Source organism: Triturus cristatus, chromosome 5_1 (genome assembly GCF_964204655.1).
Source record: "Triturus cristatus chromosome 5_1, aTriCri1.1, whole genome shotgun sequence".
In the NCBI taxonomy this organism is placed as follows: domain Eukaryota; kingdom Metazoa; phylum Chordata; class Amphibia; order Caudata; family Salamandridae; genus Triturus; species Triturus cristatus.
Genome location: NC_140587.1, coordinates 519,364,373 through 519,386,719, shown reverse-complemented (window position 1 = coordinate 519,386,719; position 22,347 = coordinate 519,364,373). Strand labels below are relative to the sequence as shown.

At 42.9% G+C, this 22,347-nt stretch overlaps 1 protein-coding gene across 2 annotated transcripts in view; it reads left to right on the top strand.

Annotated features, from left to right (window-relative positions):
* ZC2HC1A (zinc finger C2HC-type containing 1A) overlaps positions 1 to 22,347 on the top strand; it is a 338,183-nt gene that overhangs the window by 292,779 nt on the left and 23,057 nt on the right. The window contains exon 8 of one of the 2 annotated variants that reach the window (XM_085605382.1): positions 8,895 to 9,014. The exons of the other annotated variant lie outside the window; for it this stretch is intronic. Coding sequence (XP_085461508.1) covers positions 8,895 to 9,014 — 120 coding nt within the window. The remainder of the gene's footprint in view (positions 1 to 8,894; positions 9,015 to 22,347) is intronic. 2 annotated transcript variants of the gene reach the window in all.

The window sequence follows — 22,347 nt, the reverse complement described above, 5'->3', positions numbered from 1 at the left end:
AGTAAACACAGAAAGATGAACATGACGTTATTGAACATGACGTTATTGAACTATCTAACAGGGGCTGTTGGCGATATAGAAAGGCAGATTATTTCCGTTGAGGAAACAATTAATAATGAAACCACTACCCCACTCTCTCCTCAACATCCAACTACAGATAATGATACGATTTATAATGCAAGTGATATAGAGGGCGGAGGGAAAGAGATATTGGAATATGCTCCCCATGTACAGTTGATTAACGGGTGCGTCCAGGAAATCCCCTACGATATTTTAGACGGGCCAATAGAAAATGTTCAATTACCAGCTCAGAAAAAACCCTGCAACCCGTCTATAGTAACGACAGCCCAAAATAGCACTGGAGAAGTGGCCACAATCCACCCGATTCCTACCTATACACCTAGATTAATAACAACTCACACAAAAAAAAGGTACACAGGAAAACGCAGGGTGCTAGGAATAAAATACAGAAGGACATGACCACTATGAGCGCCCCGAGAGGGGGAAAAAACTGACATTGAGCACTCAAGTGCAGTGAGGGATTTGCATATTGTCATAAAAGATCTAAAGGAGTTTGTGGCATCATCCTTTAATTCCCTCGTGACAAGAATGGAAAAAATTGAAATTGGCCTGGAAAGAATTCTAGAGGCACAACAAAACATCGCTCAGAATAGCAATGGGCAAATTGATAAGTCTGTCCCAAAAATAACAACTTTGACAGACAAGAAAATCCCAGAAACAAGTAAGTGGGGCGAGCGTGGGGTCCCATGCCCTAATTAATGCACCTGTTCCTCTCTGTAAAAGCCCCACACAAGACGCAAAAGTAAATAGATTTAGAGACTTGCAAGGAGAAGATAACAAAATCAGAATTGAACAGAAGGGAGGCGATAGCATTGGTAAAATGGCCAATAATGCTTGTTAGGAGAGGCATAGAGCACAAATACTCAACCTCCCCCGGCAGCTACTCCATATACCATTATTCTAACTAATGTCCCCCAGCTCCTTCCAGCGACAATAGAAACATGGTCAGTGTTAAGAAACAAGACAATAAACTGGTTGGGTAACTGGTCAGGTTTAACAAATGCCCTTTTTAGGGAGTTCAAGATGGTGAGGAGGGTTGACTGGGTAGGTCAAAGCAGCAAATTGAATGAAGGAGACTGTATAGTTCCCTCGCTAGGATCACCGGCCTTAGTCAGGGAAATACTATTGAGAACGCACAATCTCAATACACCTCACAACGGTATCCAAGTCCACCCCCTGTTTTTTTTTTACCAACCTTTGATCATAAATACCCCAGAAAACAATGGTACGTGCGGTTGGACACGAGATGCCTTATCCTACCAATTACCCATCTCAAATAGATTTGGTCCCCTAACTATTTTAGACGAGAACGATTGACATTTGATGGACGGGGGTCAGTCAGCAGATAAGCATACCCCCATCGCTGAAAATCAGGGTGTATTTTCCCCGCAGAACCAGGCTCTGGAAATCCGTGAGGACGAGGGGGGCAGTAACCTAAGAACTGTCTGTCTCAGGGGATGATCATACGACGCCAATTGACCAAGAGTTAAGACCATGTAGAATCCTTTTTTGGAACGTGGCAGGGTTAAAGAATAAGGCGAATGACCCGGTTTGGATGACCTTTATCAATAACTTTGATGTCCTTTGTCTTCAGGAGACCTGGACTATCAACAAGATACATATTAACGGGTATAAGACATACCATACACCAGCAATTCAATCACCCAGCGACAGACCAAAAGGGGGGTTATGTATTTACATCTCGAATCTGCTGGGTATATACAAGAGTGAGATGGTTTACTCAGAAGTCTATTACCAAATGGTTTTAATGCACACCGCACACGGTAATGCATTTCTCCTGGTTAACTTCTATAACCATATGGAATTAGCCCAGTTGGGTCCTATTCTGGAGAAGCTCAGTGGGAACATTAGCACCTTAGAACTTAAGGATGATCTTGAGCTCATCCCCATATGGGGTGGCGATTTTAATACCAGTATGTGCCCGGTGGCGGAACTAGGGAAGTGTGGTTTAACCACAGATAAGGCCGATCCGCCGATCCACTTTCAGCACACCTTAAAAGGTGAGTTGTTCAATGAAGTCATGTTTAGACACGACCTGGGTTTTACGAATCGCCTGTGTATACCTACTGTTGAGTTTGGGCATACTTTTATAGGTAGAGGTAATACATCCACCATTGACTTCATCACCATCCCAAACCGCTATGCTAGTTATGTGAAAGCCTTTGACATCCATCATAACGTCATGAGTGATCATTTGGCTATTAGCATAAATTTAGCAATCCCAAGCCATGTACTAAGGAGATCTTGTAACAAAATAACATGGGTTCAGAATATTGAACTGGGCAGGAAAACCGGCTATGTCGTTCGTTGGGGAAACCGGGATCCTATTAAGTTAGCAAACGAGATAATAGTAAAGGCAATAGATCCAATTCAAATATGGCTAAGCGATAGTCCAACACACGAAGATGTTTTAACTGCATTTAATAGTATCACCGAGATCGTTAGAAATACACTGACTATGGAACACAAAGGTACGCGTAACATTGGGAAAGGCTGGTTTGACAAAAACTGCACTAAAAGCTACTCTAATCTAAAGAACTCTTTACATAGAGAGGTGAGGGACAAGAGCGAGATTAGGGCCTGCAGGAAGCTGTATCACGCAGCAAGGAAACACAGGATAATTGAGTTGAAGGATAAGGCATGTAGGATCTTAGTGACGCAGCCGAAAGCAAAGATTGTTCGAAATTTTGGCTGGCATTTAATGCCTCATTTCTTATTAATAAACTAGACGTTCCATCGATTGAGTCCACTATAACGGAACAGACTTGGGTTGACTACTTCTCTAAAGTCTATTTAAGACAAAAAACAACTGAAGAAGTATCCCAGAGACCAGAATTAGTGAGCACAGATCAGTTTCTTACACCCATAAAATGTTATATTTCGCTTCAGGATGTTATCGCTGCACTCAAGGCAAGCAAGACCGGTAAGACTGCAGGCCCCGATGGAGTACCAATTGATCTCTATAAGACAAACCCTGAGATTTGGGGCCCCATCTTAACTAGGGTCTTACAAGCAAGCTGTGAAAAAGGTTTTATTAACACATGGGCTGAATCAATCGTAGTCCCCATCTTTAAAAAGGGCGATCGGGAAAATCCTGCCTGTTATCGCCCAATATTTTTGTTGGACTCTCTGATGAAGTTAGCAAGCAGGATTGTCCTTGATCGTCTACAGGGATGGACCGAGGAAAACGGAATCCGAAGTGATACCCAATATGGTTTTAGAGCAGGCCTTGGAACCAATGAGCAGATTCTGAACTTAAACATTTTAATAGGCAAATATACTCAGGCCAAAGTGGGGAAATTGTATCTGGCCTTTGTAGACCTCACAGCTGCCTTCGACTGCGTAGTTCACGATAAGCTGTGGGGCGTTCTTAACTAATTGAAAGTTGAACCCGTTTTAATTCAGTTTTTAAGACAGTTATATGTTGGAGCTAGCGCAATGGTCCGTTATGGCACAGAGGGTGAGTGTACCCCCCCATTTAACATAGAATGTGGCGTTAGGCAGGGCTGCGTCCTAGCACCACTCCTGTTCTCTTTATACACGAATGCCTTGGAACAGGAGTTGGTGCTACATACTAGGGACCCACCATTTGTAAATACTCGCCCGATAGCATCTCTCCTCTATGCCGACGATGCGGTGCTTATGGCCCGCACCCAGGTTGGACTACAAAGGGCTATCTCTTTTCATACCACATTCATGGACAGGCTTGGTCTAAAATTGAACGCTAGGAAAAGTTTTGTGATGTCATGTGGGAGAGTGAAAAACAAGAACAGAAGTTTCCAGCCGGGGGGGGGGGGGAGTAAGGGGGAACCCATTACTTCTTTTACCTACTTGGCCGTTCTTTTTGATAGAACGGGCTCATGGGCCCCAGCTGTGAAGGCCAGGTCCCTACTCTTTATGAAGTCCATTCCAGCTCTTTCAAACTTTTCCAAAAAGTTAGGGAAAAGACCACCAGAAATCCTATTGAAGATTTATCAGGCAAAGTGCGTAAGCGTAGCAATCTATGGGGCAGCTATTTGGGGATTTTATGACTGTACACCAATCCAACGTATGGAAAACGCCTTTTTGCGGTTCATCCTAGCCGTTCCAACTAGCACACCGGTTTTTAATTGCCACTCTGAATTAGGAATTGCTTACATTTCTGACTTAATAAAAGCCCAGCCGGTACTACTATGGCACAGAATTTGGACCACAGAGTACGGAACTCAATAGGGCGATAATAAACGACGCAAAGAGATTAGACAACGCCCGCAAACTTTTATGGTTGAAATATATCGAAAATTTGGTAACCCTGAATATTGTATCTCGCCCGATAGTTTGAACCATATCAATCGGAAGGAGTTTAAAAAAGTCTGTATGACCCACCTAGAAGGAAACGGGTTGATGCTTGAGATGAATAAACCAATGGTGGTTAGACATCAATTAATTAATACCACGTGCAATATTCAACCCTACCTGCAACATGTTCCGGGTGGATATGACAGAGACCTCCTGACAAGATTTTGGTTCAGGTCCTTCCATCACTTAATTACTTACCCAACTATCAATGATTGGTCAAGGGACCTATGTTTATGCCCCTGTGATAATGTCTTAGCTCAAAGTACGATGCACATGGTCTTACTTTGTAAGATTTATACTAATGAGAGGCATAGATGGCTAATACCACTTTTAAAACTGGGAGGTTGGAGGCAATGCCGCCCTGCTTTTATGTATTTACAGCTGCTGGGAAATTGCTTTTGTATTGGTTCTATGGTGGGCTTTTTAAAATGTGTATTGAGGACTAGGAAAGGCCTAACCAATTGAACTACGAGAAATGTGTTGGGCTGGAAAAATATAGTATGAGATGGTTTACCCAGGGAGTCATAGAATGTTTACATGTACATTTCCATCTAATAGGATTTCACCTATGATAGCTGAGGATTAATTAATTTTTTAATATTTAATTGCTGACGATGTATTCTCTTTTTAAATGTCTGCTTTTTTATGATATTTTTTTTTTGGAAATCTTTTTATTAAAACTGATCCGACAACATGTCATAGTATCACAGTATCATAGCAAAGGTGACAGCAAAACAGAAGTTCTTCAGTATACATAAAATTTATGCAGTAGGAATTACACGGTGAAGGAGACATCTTCCTCTAGCAATTGGGGGGGGGGGGGTACATATGTTACCACGATGTGCGTTCCAAGGGGCCCATACTTTGGACCACTTACGGGGGCAGCCCCGAGCAGTGTAGACTGATTTCTCCCGCTGCATGCACCAATCAAGGTCTTTTTTCCAGTCCGCAATTTTGGTTGTATGTGTAGCCCCCCCGAGCTGTGCGATATTCCTTTTGGCTATCATGCAACAGAGTGTGACCCATTGCATGGCGTAATTGTTCAGGTCCGTTGGTTCCCAGATATTAAGGAGGCATCTGGGAGCTTCTGGTTGGATCTCAATTTCTAGAGTGTCACTCATGATTTCGTGTATCATACGCCAGTAGTCCTGAATTAGCATACAGCCATAAAGTGTGCATGAAAATGCCTGGTTGTGTGCACCCCCGTCTGCAAGACCCATCCGTCTGGCCCCCCATGTGTACCAGTTGGGGCCCGTCACATATATTCTGTGCAAAATTTTAAGTTGCACCAAGCGGAGTCGCGCTGATATTGCGACTGTTTTAGGGAATGAAATCGCCTCCTGCCATCCTTCGTCGTCTAATTCAATACCGTCTTCTGTCCATTTCTCTCGCAACAAGGTCAGGGGGTCACTCATATTGTTGATAAGCTTCCTATATGTCAGGGATATAGCCCGTTCAGGAATGTGCCCATCTAGAAGTCTGTCCTCTAATGGGGAGGCGTCACTAGTTATTGCGGATTGCAGTGCATGTCGAACGTGAAGATATCTAAACAACTTAGAGTCCGCCAATGAATACTGTCTCTGAAGAACGCTGAACGGCTTTACTCCCTCTGCACCCCACAGATCTCCAATGCTGGAAATGCCGATCAGGTCCCATTTGTTAAAACCTTTGCTGTTCCCCAAATATCCTAGCTTTTGTGTGTCCCAAAGTGGGGTGGCAAGCGTTAGTCTATTGTTCCAGCCTAGAGATTGTGTCGCAGCGTGCCAGATCTTGACTGTGTGTTTAGTGGGCCCCGTCAATGGGTATTTGTCAGGCTTGGAATACAGAGCTCGGTTTAGGCCCCATTAGGGAGGATCCAGCGGTTCATCCGGAACCCCGGAGCGTCAGGGGGGGGCCATAGGTGCCGTGATTTATAGCTGTGAGGTGAGCAGCCCAGTAATATTTTCTGATGTCTGGTAGCCTGATTCCACCGTCATACCAACTAAGCGTGAGTTTTGGCAAGGCGATGCGTGGTCTTCCACACCATAGGAGGTCCCTCTGGAGTCCTTCTATTTCCCTAAAATACGAGTTAGGGACAGGGTCCGCGGCATTTTGTAATGCATAAAGGAAACTGGGCAAGGACATCATTTTAAACAAGGCTGCCTTGCCTAATAGAAAGATCGGGAGTGACTTCCAATGTACGATGTCACTTTTAAGCCGTTGCAGGGGTGGGCCCAGTTTGCGGTCATATCTAAGTGTGGGGTCAAGAGAGACAAATATGCCGAGGTATTTGAAGCCCTCAGCGATGATTGAGATTGGGCAATTTCGGGGCAGTTGGGAAGAGTTCCCATGCAAGACATATATAAGTGATTTCTGCCAATTGACTCGGAATCCAGAGTATCTTCCAAAAACTTCTAATATGTCGAATAAGACAATCAGGGACCTTTTGGGAGAGGCAAGGTAAAGAAGAATATCATCCACATATAGGGAGATGCGATCCTCCCAGCCTGCCGACCACTGCAGCCCTCGAATGATCACACCTTTACGGATCCACGCTGCAAGTGGTTCAAGGGCCAGAGCGAACAACAACGGAAAGAGGGGGCAACCCTGGCGGGTGCCACGACTAAGGGCAAAGGAGTTGGATTTTTTGTTGTTCACTACCACCTGCGGTGCGGTGTAAAGGAGTTTTATCCAGCTGATGAACATCGGGCCAAATCCCATTTTAGTTGCTTTTATGATTTTTATGTTTGAAATCGAATAAAGCTTGCTTTGATTTGATTTTCTATGCTCACAAAGTCCTTCCATACTAAAAATGAAACAGCACTCTAGGAGATTTAAAATCTTAAATCAGTTTAATTAAAATAGGCCACTCTGGACAGGACGACACGTTTCGGCTGTGCCTTAATCTAAATATATATATATATATGTGTGTGTATGTAAATATATCTCTCTATGAAGTCCCACAAAAATATGTAATATCAGAACCACGGGGACACCTCTTGGTTCGTTTGAAGAAGGATTACAAATAGGAGACTATGCTCTGTTTTAAGCAGGAATATCATTCATTCACGCAATAAAGTATCACTGTTCCATTGACATCTGACCTAACACAGCCTGCCACGGATGGTTAGGTCTATTTGCTGAGGGTAGCTTGCTCTTTGTATCTGGCATGCCATTGCTGTATTCATCTCACAGTGGCAGATGTTTTAGCTACTAATGACTAGTATCATGCTATATTTCTGAAGAAATAATACATATATCATTAGCATTCTTAGTAAAAAAAAAATGGATTGCACAGTAAGTATGACATTCGCTACTATTGTTTACATATAGCACTACCCCAGATGTCTTATGTGTGTGCTGACTGAGTGGAAAGGGTGAGGGACCCAAAAATCTAAGTTGTTTGTCTCTGGCAAGTTTTATCCGATCCTAATATGAATCCTTTCTAGGTAAATTATAGAAGGAATTTATGAGAAACTTGTCTGTTGTCTCCGCTCCAAATTATCCGTTGGTATACCTGCACTGCTTAGGGGCCAAAATAACTTACAGGGTGTGAGCAAGAGTGCTTGGCAACATGTCAGGCATTTCACCAGCATCAGTCAACCTATATTGCAGAATAGACCGGGTTCCTTTGCTCCCTGTCCAAAGACTTTCCAGATCGGTCTGGGCATCCATTTGTTTGTAGCCTCAAATTCCTGTCCAAGCATGCTTGCTACACCAGTTGATCCCTTTATTGAGGTGCTTCATGAACTTGTTTGCATGTACAGGAAACCAGTTTTGTGTCCAACTCTGGAGTGAGCATGATCACCACCTGAAGATGCCTGCAACATTACACATTCTTGTGGTTCTCAACTTCTCTGTCAAGGGGCTTGCAGAGAAGAGACTGAATTTAACACGCCTCTCTGGGTGTCAACCAAATGTGTCTCCGGTCTTCAGGTTTAAACACATCTCTTCCTGCGACCTGGCCTATATTTTCAGGAAAGAAAAGCCTGCTTTGCCTCTCTGATTCCTTTTCCTCTGCATGTCTTATCCTTGATGCCTACCACAGTTTCTTAGGCTCCCCCCTTCAAATGCTCGGAGGTGTTTGTGTACTTATTGTCCTCCAACTCATAATCTTTACTCCAGGCCTACCTTGTTCTTTCTGTATTAGGCAAAGGTCTTTGTAGTTTTAAACCCTTGCGTCTAATAGGTCAGTTTTCACACAAGCCTCTAAAGCTAGACTTCTCCAGTAGCCTGTCATAGAAGTTACTGTGTCTTGTGGGATCTTCCTTTTTAACCAGAGGCATTCAGTACATGCAACAATGCGAGAAGGAGGAATTAGTTATAGGAAGTTCCCTAAGTAAGTAAAATGTTCTTTCTAAAGATTAATTAAGATAACACATGCACTTGTTGAGTTATCACAAGAATTTATTTGAAATGTGTTATTCGCTGACTTGGAGTTCTCCTTACGAGTAAACCTTTATATATTTTAATAGTAAAATTGGAAAATTAGGTCCTCCGCTGCGAACTGGAAGAGATGCACAAGCATTGCATGACAGTGAAACCAAAACAGACAGTGCCGTCAAAAGACCCAGCGAGTTATTACCAATTAATAAGTAAGTATTACAACTGAGAGCAGCTGATACCTTTAAACATGATGGTTCAGAAAGGGTGTGGTTCCAAAATTATGCTTTTAGGAAATAAACAAAACACTTGGCAATGGGGGCCCAGGCCTAGGGCCTTGTAATTGCAGAGTCTGGGAAATATACATCTTTACTGTACACAATGGTCAGACTATTGCATTTCTTATTTCACCGTCCTTCAGGGGATAATCTTTATCTAATAAGAAATGTTTTTTGAAAAAGTGGCACTTTGAAAATAACAAATTTGCAAGTTAGCAATCTTTAATGTGATTCCTATTTTGCCTCATGTAAAGTAGGCCCGGGTGAAATTTCAGTTATGTCTGTGCAATTCACATAATTCCCGCCATGTTATGTTTATGTGGAATTTTGCGAAATTACACCACATGGCGTATTTGGGGGGTCACGGGTTACAATGTCCTATTGCAGTAGTACCAGAACGACGCAAACATACAGAACTAGAGTGGTTCTTGTTCTCTGCGCTTATGTTTTTTTGCGTTTTTTATTTTTTAGCACATCCTTGGATCTATTTTGAATGCAAGGATACAATTTGTCCTTAGAAAAATAAGCCAAGATTCCAGTTTTGTGTAATTTTTCCACGGATAAGGAAATTGCATACATTATGCACATCCCCAGTGTAAAGTCTGTTCCATCTCTGACCCAGAGCTCTCACCCTATTCAGTCTGACTTCTTTGTAATCTCGTTCTATAAAGCGAACGTTAATCCTGTCCATAGTTGCATTCTAAAGATAACCTGCGATTTGTCTATTTACATAGTTGTGTAGCACAAACTAACCAGAGTTCTTTAAATGTAAGATCAGGAAGAAAACCCTTTTAATCACAAGAAAATCTCAACAGTTTGTCATTACTAATCGTGTTCCTTGTCGTGGACTTTCTGAACCAGGTAAGGGGAGTCTGTTGTAGTAAGTTTTCATTGGAAGGGGGCAGAAGATGTGGAAACATCCTGTCTGGATATGTAGGTTCCCTTCCTTTGTAATATATACATTGTTTTTTTCTAAATAGAGATTCATCTTTCCTTTGGCTTAGTTTTCTCACAGTATTAAACTAAATACTGTGCTGAACAAAATGCTACACTTTTTTGTTTTGGTTTGCCAAACATCATGTGCCGCATATGACCTCACAGTGCGCAGAAGATTGATCATCACTGGGACCTACGTAGGGGCACTAGATAGCGAGATGTATTAATTCTAGAAAGGTCATATTTTAAGGACCTTCTTGATCTTTGTATAAGACAAAACTTTCCTCAAATAGAAGTGAGAAAAAGTCTGCACCATTCTTAGTAATTTTCTTAATTTTTGTAGCAGCCAAAATTACAGTATTGGCATAAGTAAAATTAACCTCTGGTCTGAAACACATGAAATTTGAATAGAACCATTGCCTGGTAAGGACTTGACCATTGCTGGGAACCATACTAGTGTCCATTCAAAGTTTGGTTTTATGAAAATCACGATTCCGAGACCAAATTATTTTGAAGATATTGTAGTAGCGATGCCAGAGCCAGTAAGTTTAACACTTTAGTCAGCAACTTTTCCTAGAAGCAACTACCACCAGTAGGGTGCTCACACCTAAACCCCCTGAAACTGAACATTGATAGGTCATAAATCCCACAAACAGATGTAATATATACAGGTAGGTAGTTGGAAACTGGTAAGGTGATAAAGATACTACAATGTTTAAAGAAGCTTCTACGAACATGAAGCGTAAGGAGAGGTTCATCAACCTACCATGTATTCATCCAACGTCTTTAACATTGCAACTATCAGACCTAAAGTTTGTCTGTGTAGCTGGTTCAGAACTGGGGACAAAGCATTCTATCATTAATACATCTTCACGCACCATCCTTAGGCATATGGTTCTGTTCCCCACAATCCCCTGGCCACTTCATCTAACCACCACCAAGCCCTTGATTCAGTATTTCACCATCCGTATCATGTTCCCAGTTTAAAATAGTTTTGCATCTGGGCAGTTTGCTAAGGTGCCAAACTTTACCATTGATCCATTTGAGAGAACTTGAATGGACGTTTTCCACTCATAAGGGTTTGGAAAATGTCCTAAAGCTGCTTCCTTAACACCTCTTCTTTCAAATCTTTGTTGTTGATATTGAGGCCTCTTTAGAAAATCCAAGAGCTAGTCTGCCAAAGCTTACGGGTCATTCGGCAATTATAATTCTGAGTGTATGACAATACAGGCTTATTAGATTGTTCTCAAATCAGTTTACAAAATGCATTTATAAAGGTTCACATTTGTTGTTTACATTAACTATGACAAAACAAGGTCTTAAAATTTAGCACAAAAATGAACATTGGTGCAACCTGGAATGTGACAGGACAACATATTTGTAGCTTCAAATCTACCTATATCTGTAAGTCACTTTACTTGCCGATTTACAGGCAAGGAAAAACACAGTGTCATCTTTAAGATTTGCCCTCCTCAATCTGTCTAGGAATCTAGATGGTCCAATACTAATATCATTTTTCAAGATCAACAAATCTAAATGCTTACCATAATTAAGCTAAATCCTGGAAGCTTTTCCTAACTAAATGAATTTCTGAATTTAGAGCAGAGGAAAGTTATTTAGATAATTTTTCTTCTCCAGTCATCAAGCCAAACTCAAATTCTTAAGGAGTATTTCTTGATTGATGAGTAAATAAGTACAAATTGGGCTTTATTTTAATACTGGCTTAAAATGAAACCAGCTGAGACTAATTGGTTTAAAAAAAGAAAAAATCTACAACAAATTTTGAAAATTTTTGTTATCAAGGAAGATACCCCTTGGCACATTGCAATGTCATATGGGTGAATAAGGGAAATAAGGCGCACAAGGACATTGTAATCAAAATATACTTAACCCAACGGTCAGCAGTGCTACAAGAGTAGGAATGTCAACCCTCATCCCCAAAATACACAAAGAAAACAAATACTCTGAGCACATGCAATATTTAAGTCCAAAGAAAGAAGTACTCCAGTCGTCTTCCAATTTTAGTCAAATCTTCTTTTTAATCGAATGTTATACACCAGGCTCGCTGTACCGAGAGACGCCTGACCGTACTCTGGAGGTGGCACTCTATTATTGGACAGCTGGATTCTATACACTTTTATTCTTATATACTCGTTGACTAAAACTGACATGAATTGGATAACGCGGATACAGCCACTCATTGTTTAAGAACAAGGCAAGAAACTACAGCCCTGAAGAAGTCGTAGGGTGACTAAACAAGTGTTGGCTGGTGCGAGGCTGGTATATCACATTCGAAAAGATTTGATGAAAAGTGGAAGATGACTGCAGTACTTCTTTCTTTGGACTTAAATATTGCATGTGTTCGGAGTATATGTTTATATTGCAATGTCAGCCATTCTTCAAGAGCTAGGAACCTTAGAGCCTAGGGATCAAGAACTTCCATAGAACAACTTTAAATGCCTCTTGAAGAAACACATCTGCATGAAGTCACAACACAAACCTTTAAAGATTTGATTACCTTGTACATTCGGCTTTGGATGTGACCAAGGCCAATCATGCAACAAATTAATTTGAAAAAAATATCATACTGTATGTATACCAGGGAACCTTTTGACTTCAATATCTATGATTATGCTTTGGGCTCCATGAGCTAGGAGAAATGGAACATCAATGAAGCCAGCCCAACTGTTTTGCAACTCCAAAAAGTAAATCCTAGCAAACATTATATGTTAATGTCTTATATTTTCAACCCAACACAAACTGCTTTGATTACTATTTTACAAGAAATCAAGTCTTCGATCTTGCAAAGAAGCAGATTTCTCTGCTTTAACAGTGCAGAAGGCATCTTTATAAACAACTGTAAAATATATGGATTTAGTACTTAACTTGCTGGGTGTTCAAGTGATAGACTATTAATTTATTGAGTGAAAGGATGCATGATTTGATATTATAGGACTTTAAAACACGAGTTGATAATTTTTCATCTGAATTATTTATTACATTTCGTTTTATGATTTTAAATAACTACCAATAAATAATCTTACTCACCTCCTTAACACCAAGCTTGTGATAATGGTATTCTTATAAGCAGCCTGTCCCTTAATATTTGCCCTAGTAGTAGTTGTGGACCAACTTCCTTGCCCCTCTTATGTCATCTTCACCAAGTTATCCATAGTGTAAGGTTATTTTCCTTTTAAGCTCTTGAAGGTGCTGAATCCAGTCAAAGTTGAATAACTTGTTGCACCAAAACCATTTTCGTAACTTTCCTCCTAAACACCCCACTTTTTAGCGCTTATTGCTCAGTCCCCATGATTGCACCATCGGACCTCTCTACGGCTTCATTACCCGCAGGGTAGTCAGGGGCATGTGTTAATGCGCAAGACCATTCGGACAAAAATAAATTCATATTATTTTTTATTTTGCCGCACGCCGGCCTTTTATTATGGAAGACTGACTTAGGAAGTATCTTGCGTTAGAAAACCTCATAAAGTTTTGCAACAGCCAAAGAGTCTGCCCAATCCACATTGTCATCTTCTGGCCACTTTTGAGTGAAGAGGCAATAACTGTTCAAATACTTAGGTGAGGTGAACAGTTCACATTTAAAGTGAGTCCCAGGATGTAAACTGCTACGGCCTCCCACAGAGCTTCAAAGCATTAGACTAGAGTCAGTGGAGGCATAAATATGGATTGAATTATCAGCGCAACTAAACTTGATACAATTCCGCACAAACACCTGGAAATCAGAATCTATCCCTTGCCAACATTACTGTATTTGATCCGCCTTTTATTTTTAAACAATTTGCAGGTGGTCTTTGTGATTTATCCTTCATAGATCTTAGCTTAATGGGGGCACCACTATGCAGACCCTCAGTAATAATCCATTCTCACCTGCCACCAATTCACTTCTTGCTTCCCAATAACTCCTCAGCATGTCATTCAACCAATTAAATATCCGGCCAAGCATCTTGGATGAACCTCTGTTCCAAAATCAGAATTTTATCCTTGGAATATCCATCCTGCCACTCCTCTGTAAGAGCTAACACTGATACTACTTGCATCCACAAGAGCCGCTGAAAATTCATCCCAATCATCTGTGGTGTACTCCTTCAAAAATATGGCTGCCCTGCTAAGAAATCTGCCACCTTGTTTTTGGTGCCAATAATATATTCTCTATGGTTGTAATCCAGCAAGCTCAAGGTCACTTTGGCAATGTGTAGCGTAACTAACTTTTAACATCCCTCTCATAGTCATGATTTTGGTAAGTGGCGTACAATCCATCTGAAGAATGAATTCAGATACCAAAATATACTATCTGAAGGGTTCCATTTCCCACAAGCATGTCAACTTCTCCCTGTCCGTAACAGAATATCTCTCTTCTGCAGGTGAAAGGGAGAGTGAGACCAAAGCAACGGTGATTTCCAGGCCACCACCCTAGGTTTGGGTCAGAACGGCACCTAAACCTTTGCCATTAGCATCAGTGTGATATCACTTCTATTACAGGGGTCAAAGCTCTGCAGAGGAATGGCATTGCATGTCTTTCTTAACGGCATTAAAACACTCTTAAAGTTTGTCATTCCCTTCAATGCTTTTGCTATTCTAGAGTAATTAATGTCAAAGATCTTACACGCACAATCACACGCAAACTTAAATTTGACCAACCCCAAGAAAAATCGCACCTCATCTTCGAAAGATAGTGGAGGCCCACTTCTGACTAGCAAGTTCCTTCTTGAGTAATGTCATGTTAGCAGAGTTTAAGGCCTAATTATGTCACAGACTATACAGCAAATTTGCTGTTCTCACGAAACCCAAGGTGGACACCAAGGACCTCAAGAACTTCCGACCCATCTCCCTGCTCCCGTTCCCGGCGAAGGTCATCTAAAAGGCCGTCAACAAACAACTGACCAGCTTCCTCGAAGAAAACAACATCCTGGACCCGTCCCAGTCCGGGTTCCGCAGCAACCACAGCACCGAAACTGCCCTCATCGCCGCCACCAACGACGCCAGGACCCTGCTTGACAACGGAGAAACCACGGCCCTCATCCTCCTGGACCTGTCAGCCACCTTCGACACGGCAGCACACTAAGAACACGCCTCCACGATGCCGGAATCCAAGAGAAGGCCTTGGACTGGACCACCTCCTTCCGCTCCGGCAGAACTCAGAATGTCCGCCTCCAGCCCCCCTTCCGCTCCGAAGCCACCAAGTTCATCTGCGGCGTCCCCCAAGGCTCATCCCTCAGCCCAACGCTGTTCAACGTCTACATGGCACCGCTCGCCCACGTAGCACGACAACATGACCTCAACATCATCTCCTATGCCGACGACACCCAGCTGATCCTCTCCCTCACCAAAGACCCCCACACCGCCAAAACCAACCTCCACGAAGGAATGCAGGCCATCGCCGACTGGATGAGAAACAGCCGACTGAAGCTGAACTCGGGCAAGACTGATGTCCTCATCCTTGGACCCACCCCCTTGGCCTGGGACGACGCCTGGTGGCCGACTGCACTAGGAGCACCCCCCTACACCCACCGACCACGCACGCAACCTAGGGGTCATCCTCGACTCAACCCTCTCCATGATGAAGCAGGTCAACGCCGTCTCCTCCTCCTGCTTGAACACCCTCTGCATGCTTTGCAGGATCTTCAAGTGGATCCCTACCGAAACGAGAAGGACGGTCACCCAGGCCCTCGTCAGCAGTAGACTGGACTACGGCAACGCACTCTACGCAGGAGCCCCGGCCAAACTCCTGAAACGGCTCCCACGCATCCAGAACGCCTCCGCCCGCCTGATCCTCGGCATCCCTCGCTGCAGCCACATCACACACCACCTGAGAGACCTGCACTGGCTCCCCATCAACAAGAGGATCACCTTCAAGCTCATCACACAAGGCACTCCACAACACCGGACCAGCGTACCTCAACAGCCGACTCCGCCTCTACACACCCGCCTGCTCCGCTCCGCAGATCGTGCAATCGCCACCGTCCCCCGCATCCGGAGAGTGACCACCGGAGGCAGATCATTCTCCCACCTCGCCGCCAAGACATGGAACACCCTCCCCATCCGCCTGCGGCAGACCGAAGACCTCCTAACCTTCAGGAGACTTCTCAAGACCTGGCTCTTCGAACAGTAGCAGCGCCCCCACCCCCCCACCCCTCCTCCAGCGCCTTGAGACCCTCATGGGTATGTAGTGCGCTTTATAAATACTATGATTGATTTATTGATTGATTGTTCTTGAATTAGCAGTAAGGTCTTTCTTATCTATCACGCTTAATAGTTTCCTCAACCGATGTACATGCTTTTCTCAATCCCTTTCGCTGACCAAAATATTGTCTTGACCAAAACCAAGCCTTTGAACCCTTAACAGAGTTGGTACTGTTGAAACGTGGCTGCTCCCAATGCTAATCCGGAACTCTTAACAACGAAAGGTGTAATAAACACTGCTAAGCTCTCACTATCTGCATGGAAGGGTACTAGTATCCAAGCCTAAGTTGAACGAGGGGCACCATCTTACCCCCTTGGTCATGGTTGATTGATTTTAGGTAATGGAAACTTATCTACCCGTATATTGGTATTTAAACCTCTTACGGTGATGCTTAAACTAACCTGACCATTTGCTCATCTGGCTATATCCAAGGGGCCAAGCTCGCCGTAGATTTGAATGCCTCAATTATACCGGCCTTTTCCAGCTTGTCCAGTTTATCTGCAACTTCTTCCATTATTGCTATAGGATTACTCTTGACTTTGTGGGCAATAGAAATGGAACCTTTGAGGATATTCTCACGTGAAAACCCTTCAATGTTCCCATTATGAATACAATCACACAAAGAAATGTGTTACCTATGACACAACCAAAATCATCTTGATCATTCAGGATTAAAAAAAAATCCTTGCAGTTGCGATTTAAAGTAACACCAAACAATTATTGATTGACCCACCTCAAAACAGAAGATCTCTTTCAAGCCACATATACCATAACTATATGTTTCCACCCCTTGAACTCTAAGGATAAGGTTTTGTACTCCGTCATAGGGATGGACTCTCCCATAAAAATGTTAGCATGTTCGGGTTGTCCTCATTGCAACCTCAAATTTGTCCTGCCACAAAGTTCTATCAACAATAGGGTCATCTAGAATCTGCTACAAAATATGTGGCATTTCTTCTGACCTCATGTTACAAACATGCTTATTCCTGGAATTAACAGTCGATCCTGAAAACACCTTAATCAACTCTCCACATAATTATCCCCACTTTCTTCTTCACACTCGCAAGAATCTGACGCATTTGCTCTCTGCATTCCTGCATATCAGTGCCACACATACATGCTGATCTCGTTCCCTCTTTATTCACCCTCATCAACATGCATCTGAAATTTAGCTTCTGCAGTGTCTTATTTTTTTGCCACAGTTTCCTACAAATTTGTCGGAATAGTCTGCAGAAATCTCCCCCATAGATAAACATTTTTATACTATGCTGACTATGCTGTACCTGCCAGAAGCAAATGCCGGTCAAGTACTCCCCTTAAGTCTTTCTTTGCATCTTCTGCACAAATGACAATTCACAGTTGTGTGGATAAAGTACTCCCTGATTCATCTAAAGGGCATCAGGGAGAATGTAGTCAAATTATGTCTGAGCACAAGAAACTTGGTTGGCCCAAGTTGCAGGGCCAGTCTTGGATCCTCTCATGTTTTCAATCCTTTGGTAATATCAAGGCAAAGTCGAGGGACAATTAGAAGAGGAGCGCAAAAGGTATCAACATGGTTCTTTGCCCTCTTTGTGCTCACGCTTGAGGACAAGGTCTCTCAATAGCTGTATGAAAGTAGAGACTTCTGTTTCATTGCTACATTTGGACACAGTTCTGGTCCTTAAATCAATGCACTTTCCTCAGATCTATCAGGCCTTTATTTGGATTTCTATCATAGATCTTGCCCAGCACAGACTGACTCCATTACACTCCAGCTACTGGCACTGGGCAGTGCTACAACTCCATTGTCAATGTTGTACCAGTTGTTCCCTTGGCGGCAAGGCAACAGTCTTTCGCTCTGGCACTGAAACCATATTCTCCTCTTCCCGAGGTTGTTCATTCAGCTTCAGCCAGGGTTTAATAATTCTTTCACACAGACAAATACGTCATGGCCAGGATTCACAAAAATGTGACACTACGAATTGTGCGACCTGGGCTATGTGTGTTTATGATCATCCATTAGCATGCTTGGATTTGTGTCAAGGGGATTTTTGGGAATGTCAAGGCTTAATGTGTGGGCTTGCCCTCTGATGGAACCTAGCAATTTGGTGAGAAGGCAGATTCAGCACTGGAGGTCCTTAAGGACGGTAGAGCTACGGCTCACTCTTTGGGGCTGCTATGTCTTCCATGCCAAAAACCACAAGTAGTTCTATAAATTCAATGGATATTTGAGGGGTTTTGCCTTTCAGCAACCCATTGACCCTTGTGGCTCCAAACGGCAGGACTGTACACATCAGCTGTAGTGAAACTTCTTTAGTTTTCTGTCCAATGATACAGTGAGATCGAGAGGGGCAGGATCTTCCATTGCCTCTCCAGTTGGCATTCCATCATATTGTATCTGTGGTTTCCTCAGATTGTTCAGTTTGGTTACTCTGCTCCCTTTTTGAATGCACCTCCACACCTCCCATCAGTCTTTTGCCATCCATGCCGATATTTTCTCAAAGTGCTAATGATGTAGCTAGTGCCGCTTTCGACTTTGTGCCTGTAGTAGAAAGAGTCTAAGAGTGTTTCTTATGGTACTTGCATATGGCCAAGAAAGATAGGGACGGAGGCAGATTTTAGATCTGAAGCTCATGAACTTTTTCCCCAGGAAGGAGAAATTCAATGTGTTTATGCTTTCCCAGGTCCTGTTGGCCTTGGACGCAAAGGACTGGGTGTTTTCCTTAGACATGCAGGGCATTATTTCCAAATGATGGTGCTCCAGTCCAACTCATAGTACCTCTACTTTGTATATGGATCAGTCCTCTAATAATTCACTGTCCTGCCCCGGCCCCTTGTGGGTGTACAAAAGTCATGTTTGCTGTTGTTGCCCATTTTTGCAGGTTTGGTGTACACATATTCTTGTACCTTAACGACTGACTGTTGATGACCAGCTTGCTTCAACTACTCTCAGATAAACTTAAAAAAACTGTATTGTCTGCCTTCCCTGGAATTCTCTGGCAGTGAGCAATAATCCCATCTTTGCTTGGGCAAAGATTTGTTTTAAAGAGGCAATTCGGGGCACAGTGGTGTCAAAGGCCTAACTGCCCATGCAGTGAGTGCTGAGACATTCGGGCTGTGATCCCAATGTTTCGAATAGGAGCATCTGTTACCACCTTAGTGATCCTGAGACTAGGTGCTCCTGTCTTCTTGCCTCCTGCTGGTGCTGCACACTCTATGGCATATGTGGGCTGTCTAGCAGAAACTTCCTCTTCAGTGGGCACAATATTGGTAAATGTCTGCATTTGAGGCGAAGCAACCACAGACTTTCAGTGGTGGTTGTTGGATGCCAACCTGACTTGAGGCTGGTCTTTCTCCTCACCATGTCCCAAAGTCAGTGGTGAATGAGGCGTCATCCCTAGACTCGGTAGTGATCAGGAGGACCGAGATCAGAGTCCTTTCATCCCACGTTGGAGTAAGCCAGCATATTCATGTTCTGAAGCTGCGAGCCATTTGTTTGACCATTCTGACTTCCTTCAACAAGTCTGCCATGTGGCAATTTAACATACATTGCAGTGTAGGTTCCTGTGTTTTGTCTGGAGGATCTGGTGGTTGCTGGCTCTTCAAGAAATTTCACCTGTCATGAGCCCACAGCATCATGAAGGTCAAACACAGGAGCCGTCATCTTGTCAACTAAGAGTGGCATCTGCACCTGGAAGGAGTTTGTGATATTTACACTTGGTGGGGTCTCCCTTCTGTAGATCTGTTAGCTTTTTCCAAATACACACAGTCCGGCCTTTGGCTCCCTGGAGTTTCTTAATTGGAATTCCCTTGGAGCCATATTTCATCTTCGCAAGTCTCCTCTACTCCTTCCCTTTTCTGCTGTAAGTCCCACAGGTCCTAAAGAGAGTCAGATGGAATTTACCATGGTTCATTCAGGTTTCCCTGGGCTAGGCTCAAAGCGAGTGGTACTCTGAGCTCATGAATCTCAGCATTTGCCCTCCGCTTCAACTGCCTCTTTGGGAGTGTACATTTTGTTGTTCTCAGCCTATTCCCAGTCCTAGTCCTAAATTGTGCTTTAACCTTTGCAAATGTTTTTCATAGTTGTTTGGTTTTCCTGGTGTAATCAGTCAAGACCTATATCCAAGTTGTGTTGTAAAATACATTTTTTCTCATTCTGTTTATTTTCAGGATGTCGTTGTAGTTCAGATAACTTAGCAAACTGATAATGAAGGGCTACACCAGAGGCAACTGCACCAACAGGGCAACTGCACCAACAGGGCTCTATGAGATCTTTCTGTCATAAAAAAACGTGGAAATGTCTTTTTCAGGGACCCAAGAGAGAAGCCACAATTTCATTAAATGTTCCCTAGCCTGGTCCTGTGCACAATTGGGGGTCCAGACAATGTAGTGGTTATTTCACTGTGGTCTACCTTCTACATCTGCAGCTCTCTCCTCTTTCTGGGTTCACACATGGGTTTCACACAGATTTACTCTTCTTTCTACCACAAATTGCAAGTTGGTAAAAAACCTCAAAAATTGACTACTGCTTGGAAAAATGAGAAAGTTTTGGTAGATAATTATTTTACGCTGAGAAGATGATCTTAGCTCAGTGAACTTTTTAGAAAAAACACACTTTCATGCACATCGCTTTTTCATTTTATTAAAAATGTTTTATTGATTTTAACAAGATAAACAACATACAGCAGTTACTACAGGGCAGGTGCCTGATTTAAAGCAAATGGTGGCACGTTTGAACCATTAGTAAATCATCTGTTACACTTGTGACAACAATTGCGATTGGTCCCACACCCTAGGATATTTCTGAAGGTACTCACATGAATTAAATATATGTTCTTCTGCCTTCACGCAGTAGTCTGTGCCATGATTGGGTAGCAATTTTTCTGTGGGTATTTAAAAAAAATATTTTTTACCAGAATGTAGCTACGTTGTGGCAATTTTCTTTGGTTCTTTCAGGAACATTTACAGACTCTAGGTACCCTGCGAATCCCCAACATATGGGGAAAACAGGGCGTCAATTTGGCCTGGATACTTTTTGTGAAGAAATAGATTATGAAGGTTTAACCATGAATTTCTTCAAACATCAAAAGAAAACCGTATGTCTTGTCCAAAGGGTGGGCATTCAGGCATAGCTTTCTAGTGGTTGGCTAAGCTTAGGGGTGTAGTGAGTGAAAATCACCTTCATGCTCTTTGATGTGGATTAGGAAGACCTTGGCCTATACATTATCACGCGTTGTGCCAGAACCAGTTACTGGCACTAGTTTGGTTTTATATTGCCAGGTTTGGAGTTATCTGGTTGGTAACATCGCCATCTCTGGCACCAACCAGTCCTTGATACCAGTTCAGCAGCTGAACCCAAACTTCTGATGAGCTCTATTTACAGCCCCTGCCACCTACCACAGATCTTAGCCCCAGTAGTGATCACAGCACATCACTCAAGACGCCAAGACATTTAGTTCTGTACCTGAACACCATGAGCACCAGCTATAGCATAGTGATTAGCCACCTTATCAAACGTCCTTGCCCAAATTGTGTCTCAAAAACTTTTCCTTTGAGCAGCCATCTTAGAAGAGTAGCCCTCTGACACAATGAACATCACTTTTGCACAATGGGCCACCCATGTCTTCTTAAGCAGGCTTCAGTTCAGTTCTCCAGGAACTTCTGGTGTGAGCTTAGTTCGCAGACCCACCTCCGGGGTCGGTATTGCTGGGGAATCTATGCTAAGGTAAGCAATCTATAACTAATAGTCTCTTTCAGATGAACAAGTTACTTACCTATGGTAACGATAGATCTGTAAGAGACATATAGTAGTTATGTATTCCTCACCGCCCACCAATCCTCCCCATTCTGTGAACTGACTTAGAGGGTAAGAGACTCCCTGTACAGGGCCCTAGTTTTTTTGCACCAGTGATCAGCGTCTTGCATGGCTCTGCATGGTCCCAAGCCCCTCCTCCTTCTCCTTCTCCTTCTTCCCTCTCCTCTTCTCTCTTCTTCCCTCTTCTCTCTTCTTCCCTCTTCTCTCTTCTTCCCTCTTCTCCTTTCCTTCTTCCCCTCTCCTTCTTCCCTCTTCTCCTCTCCTTCTCCTCTTCTCTTCTTCTTCTTCCCTCTCCTCTTCTCTCTTCTTCCCTCTTCTCTCTTCTTCCCTCTTCT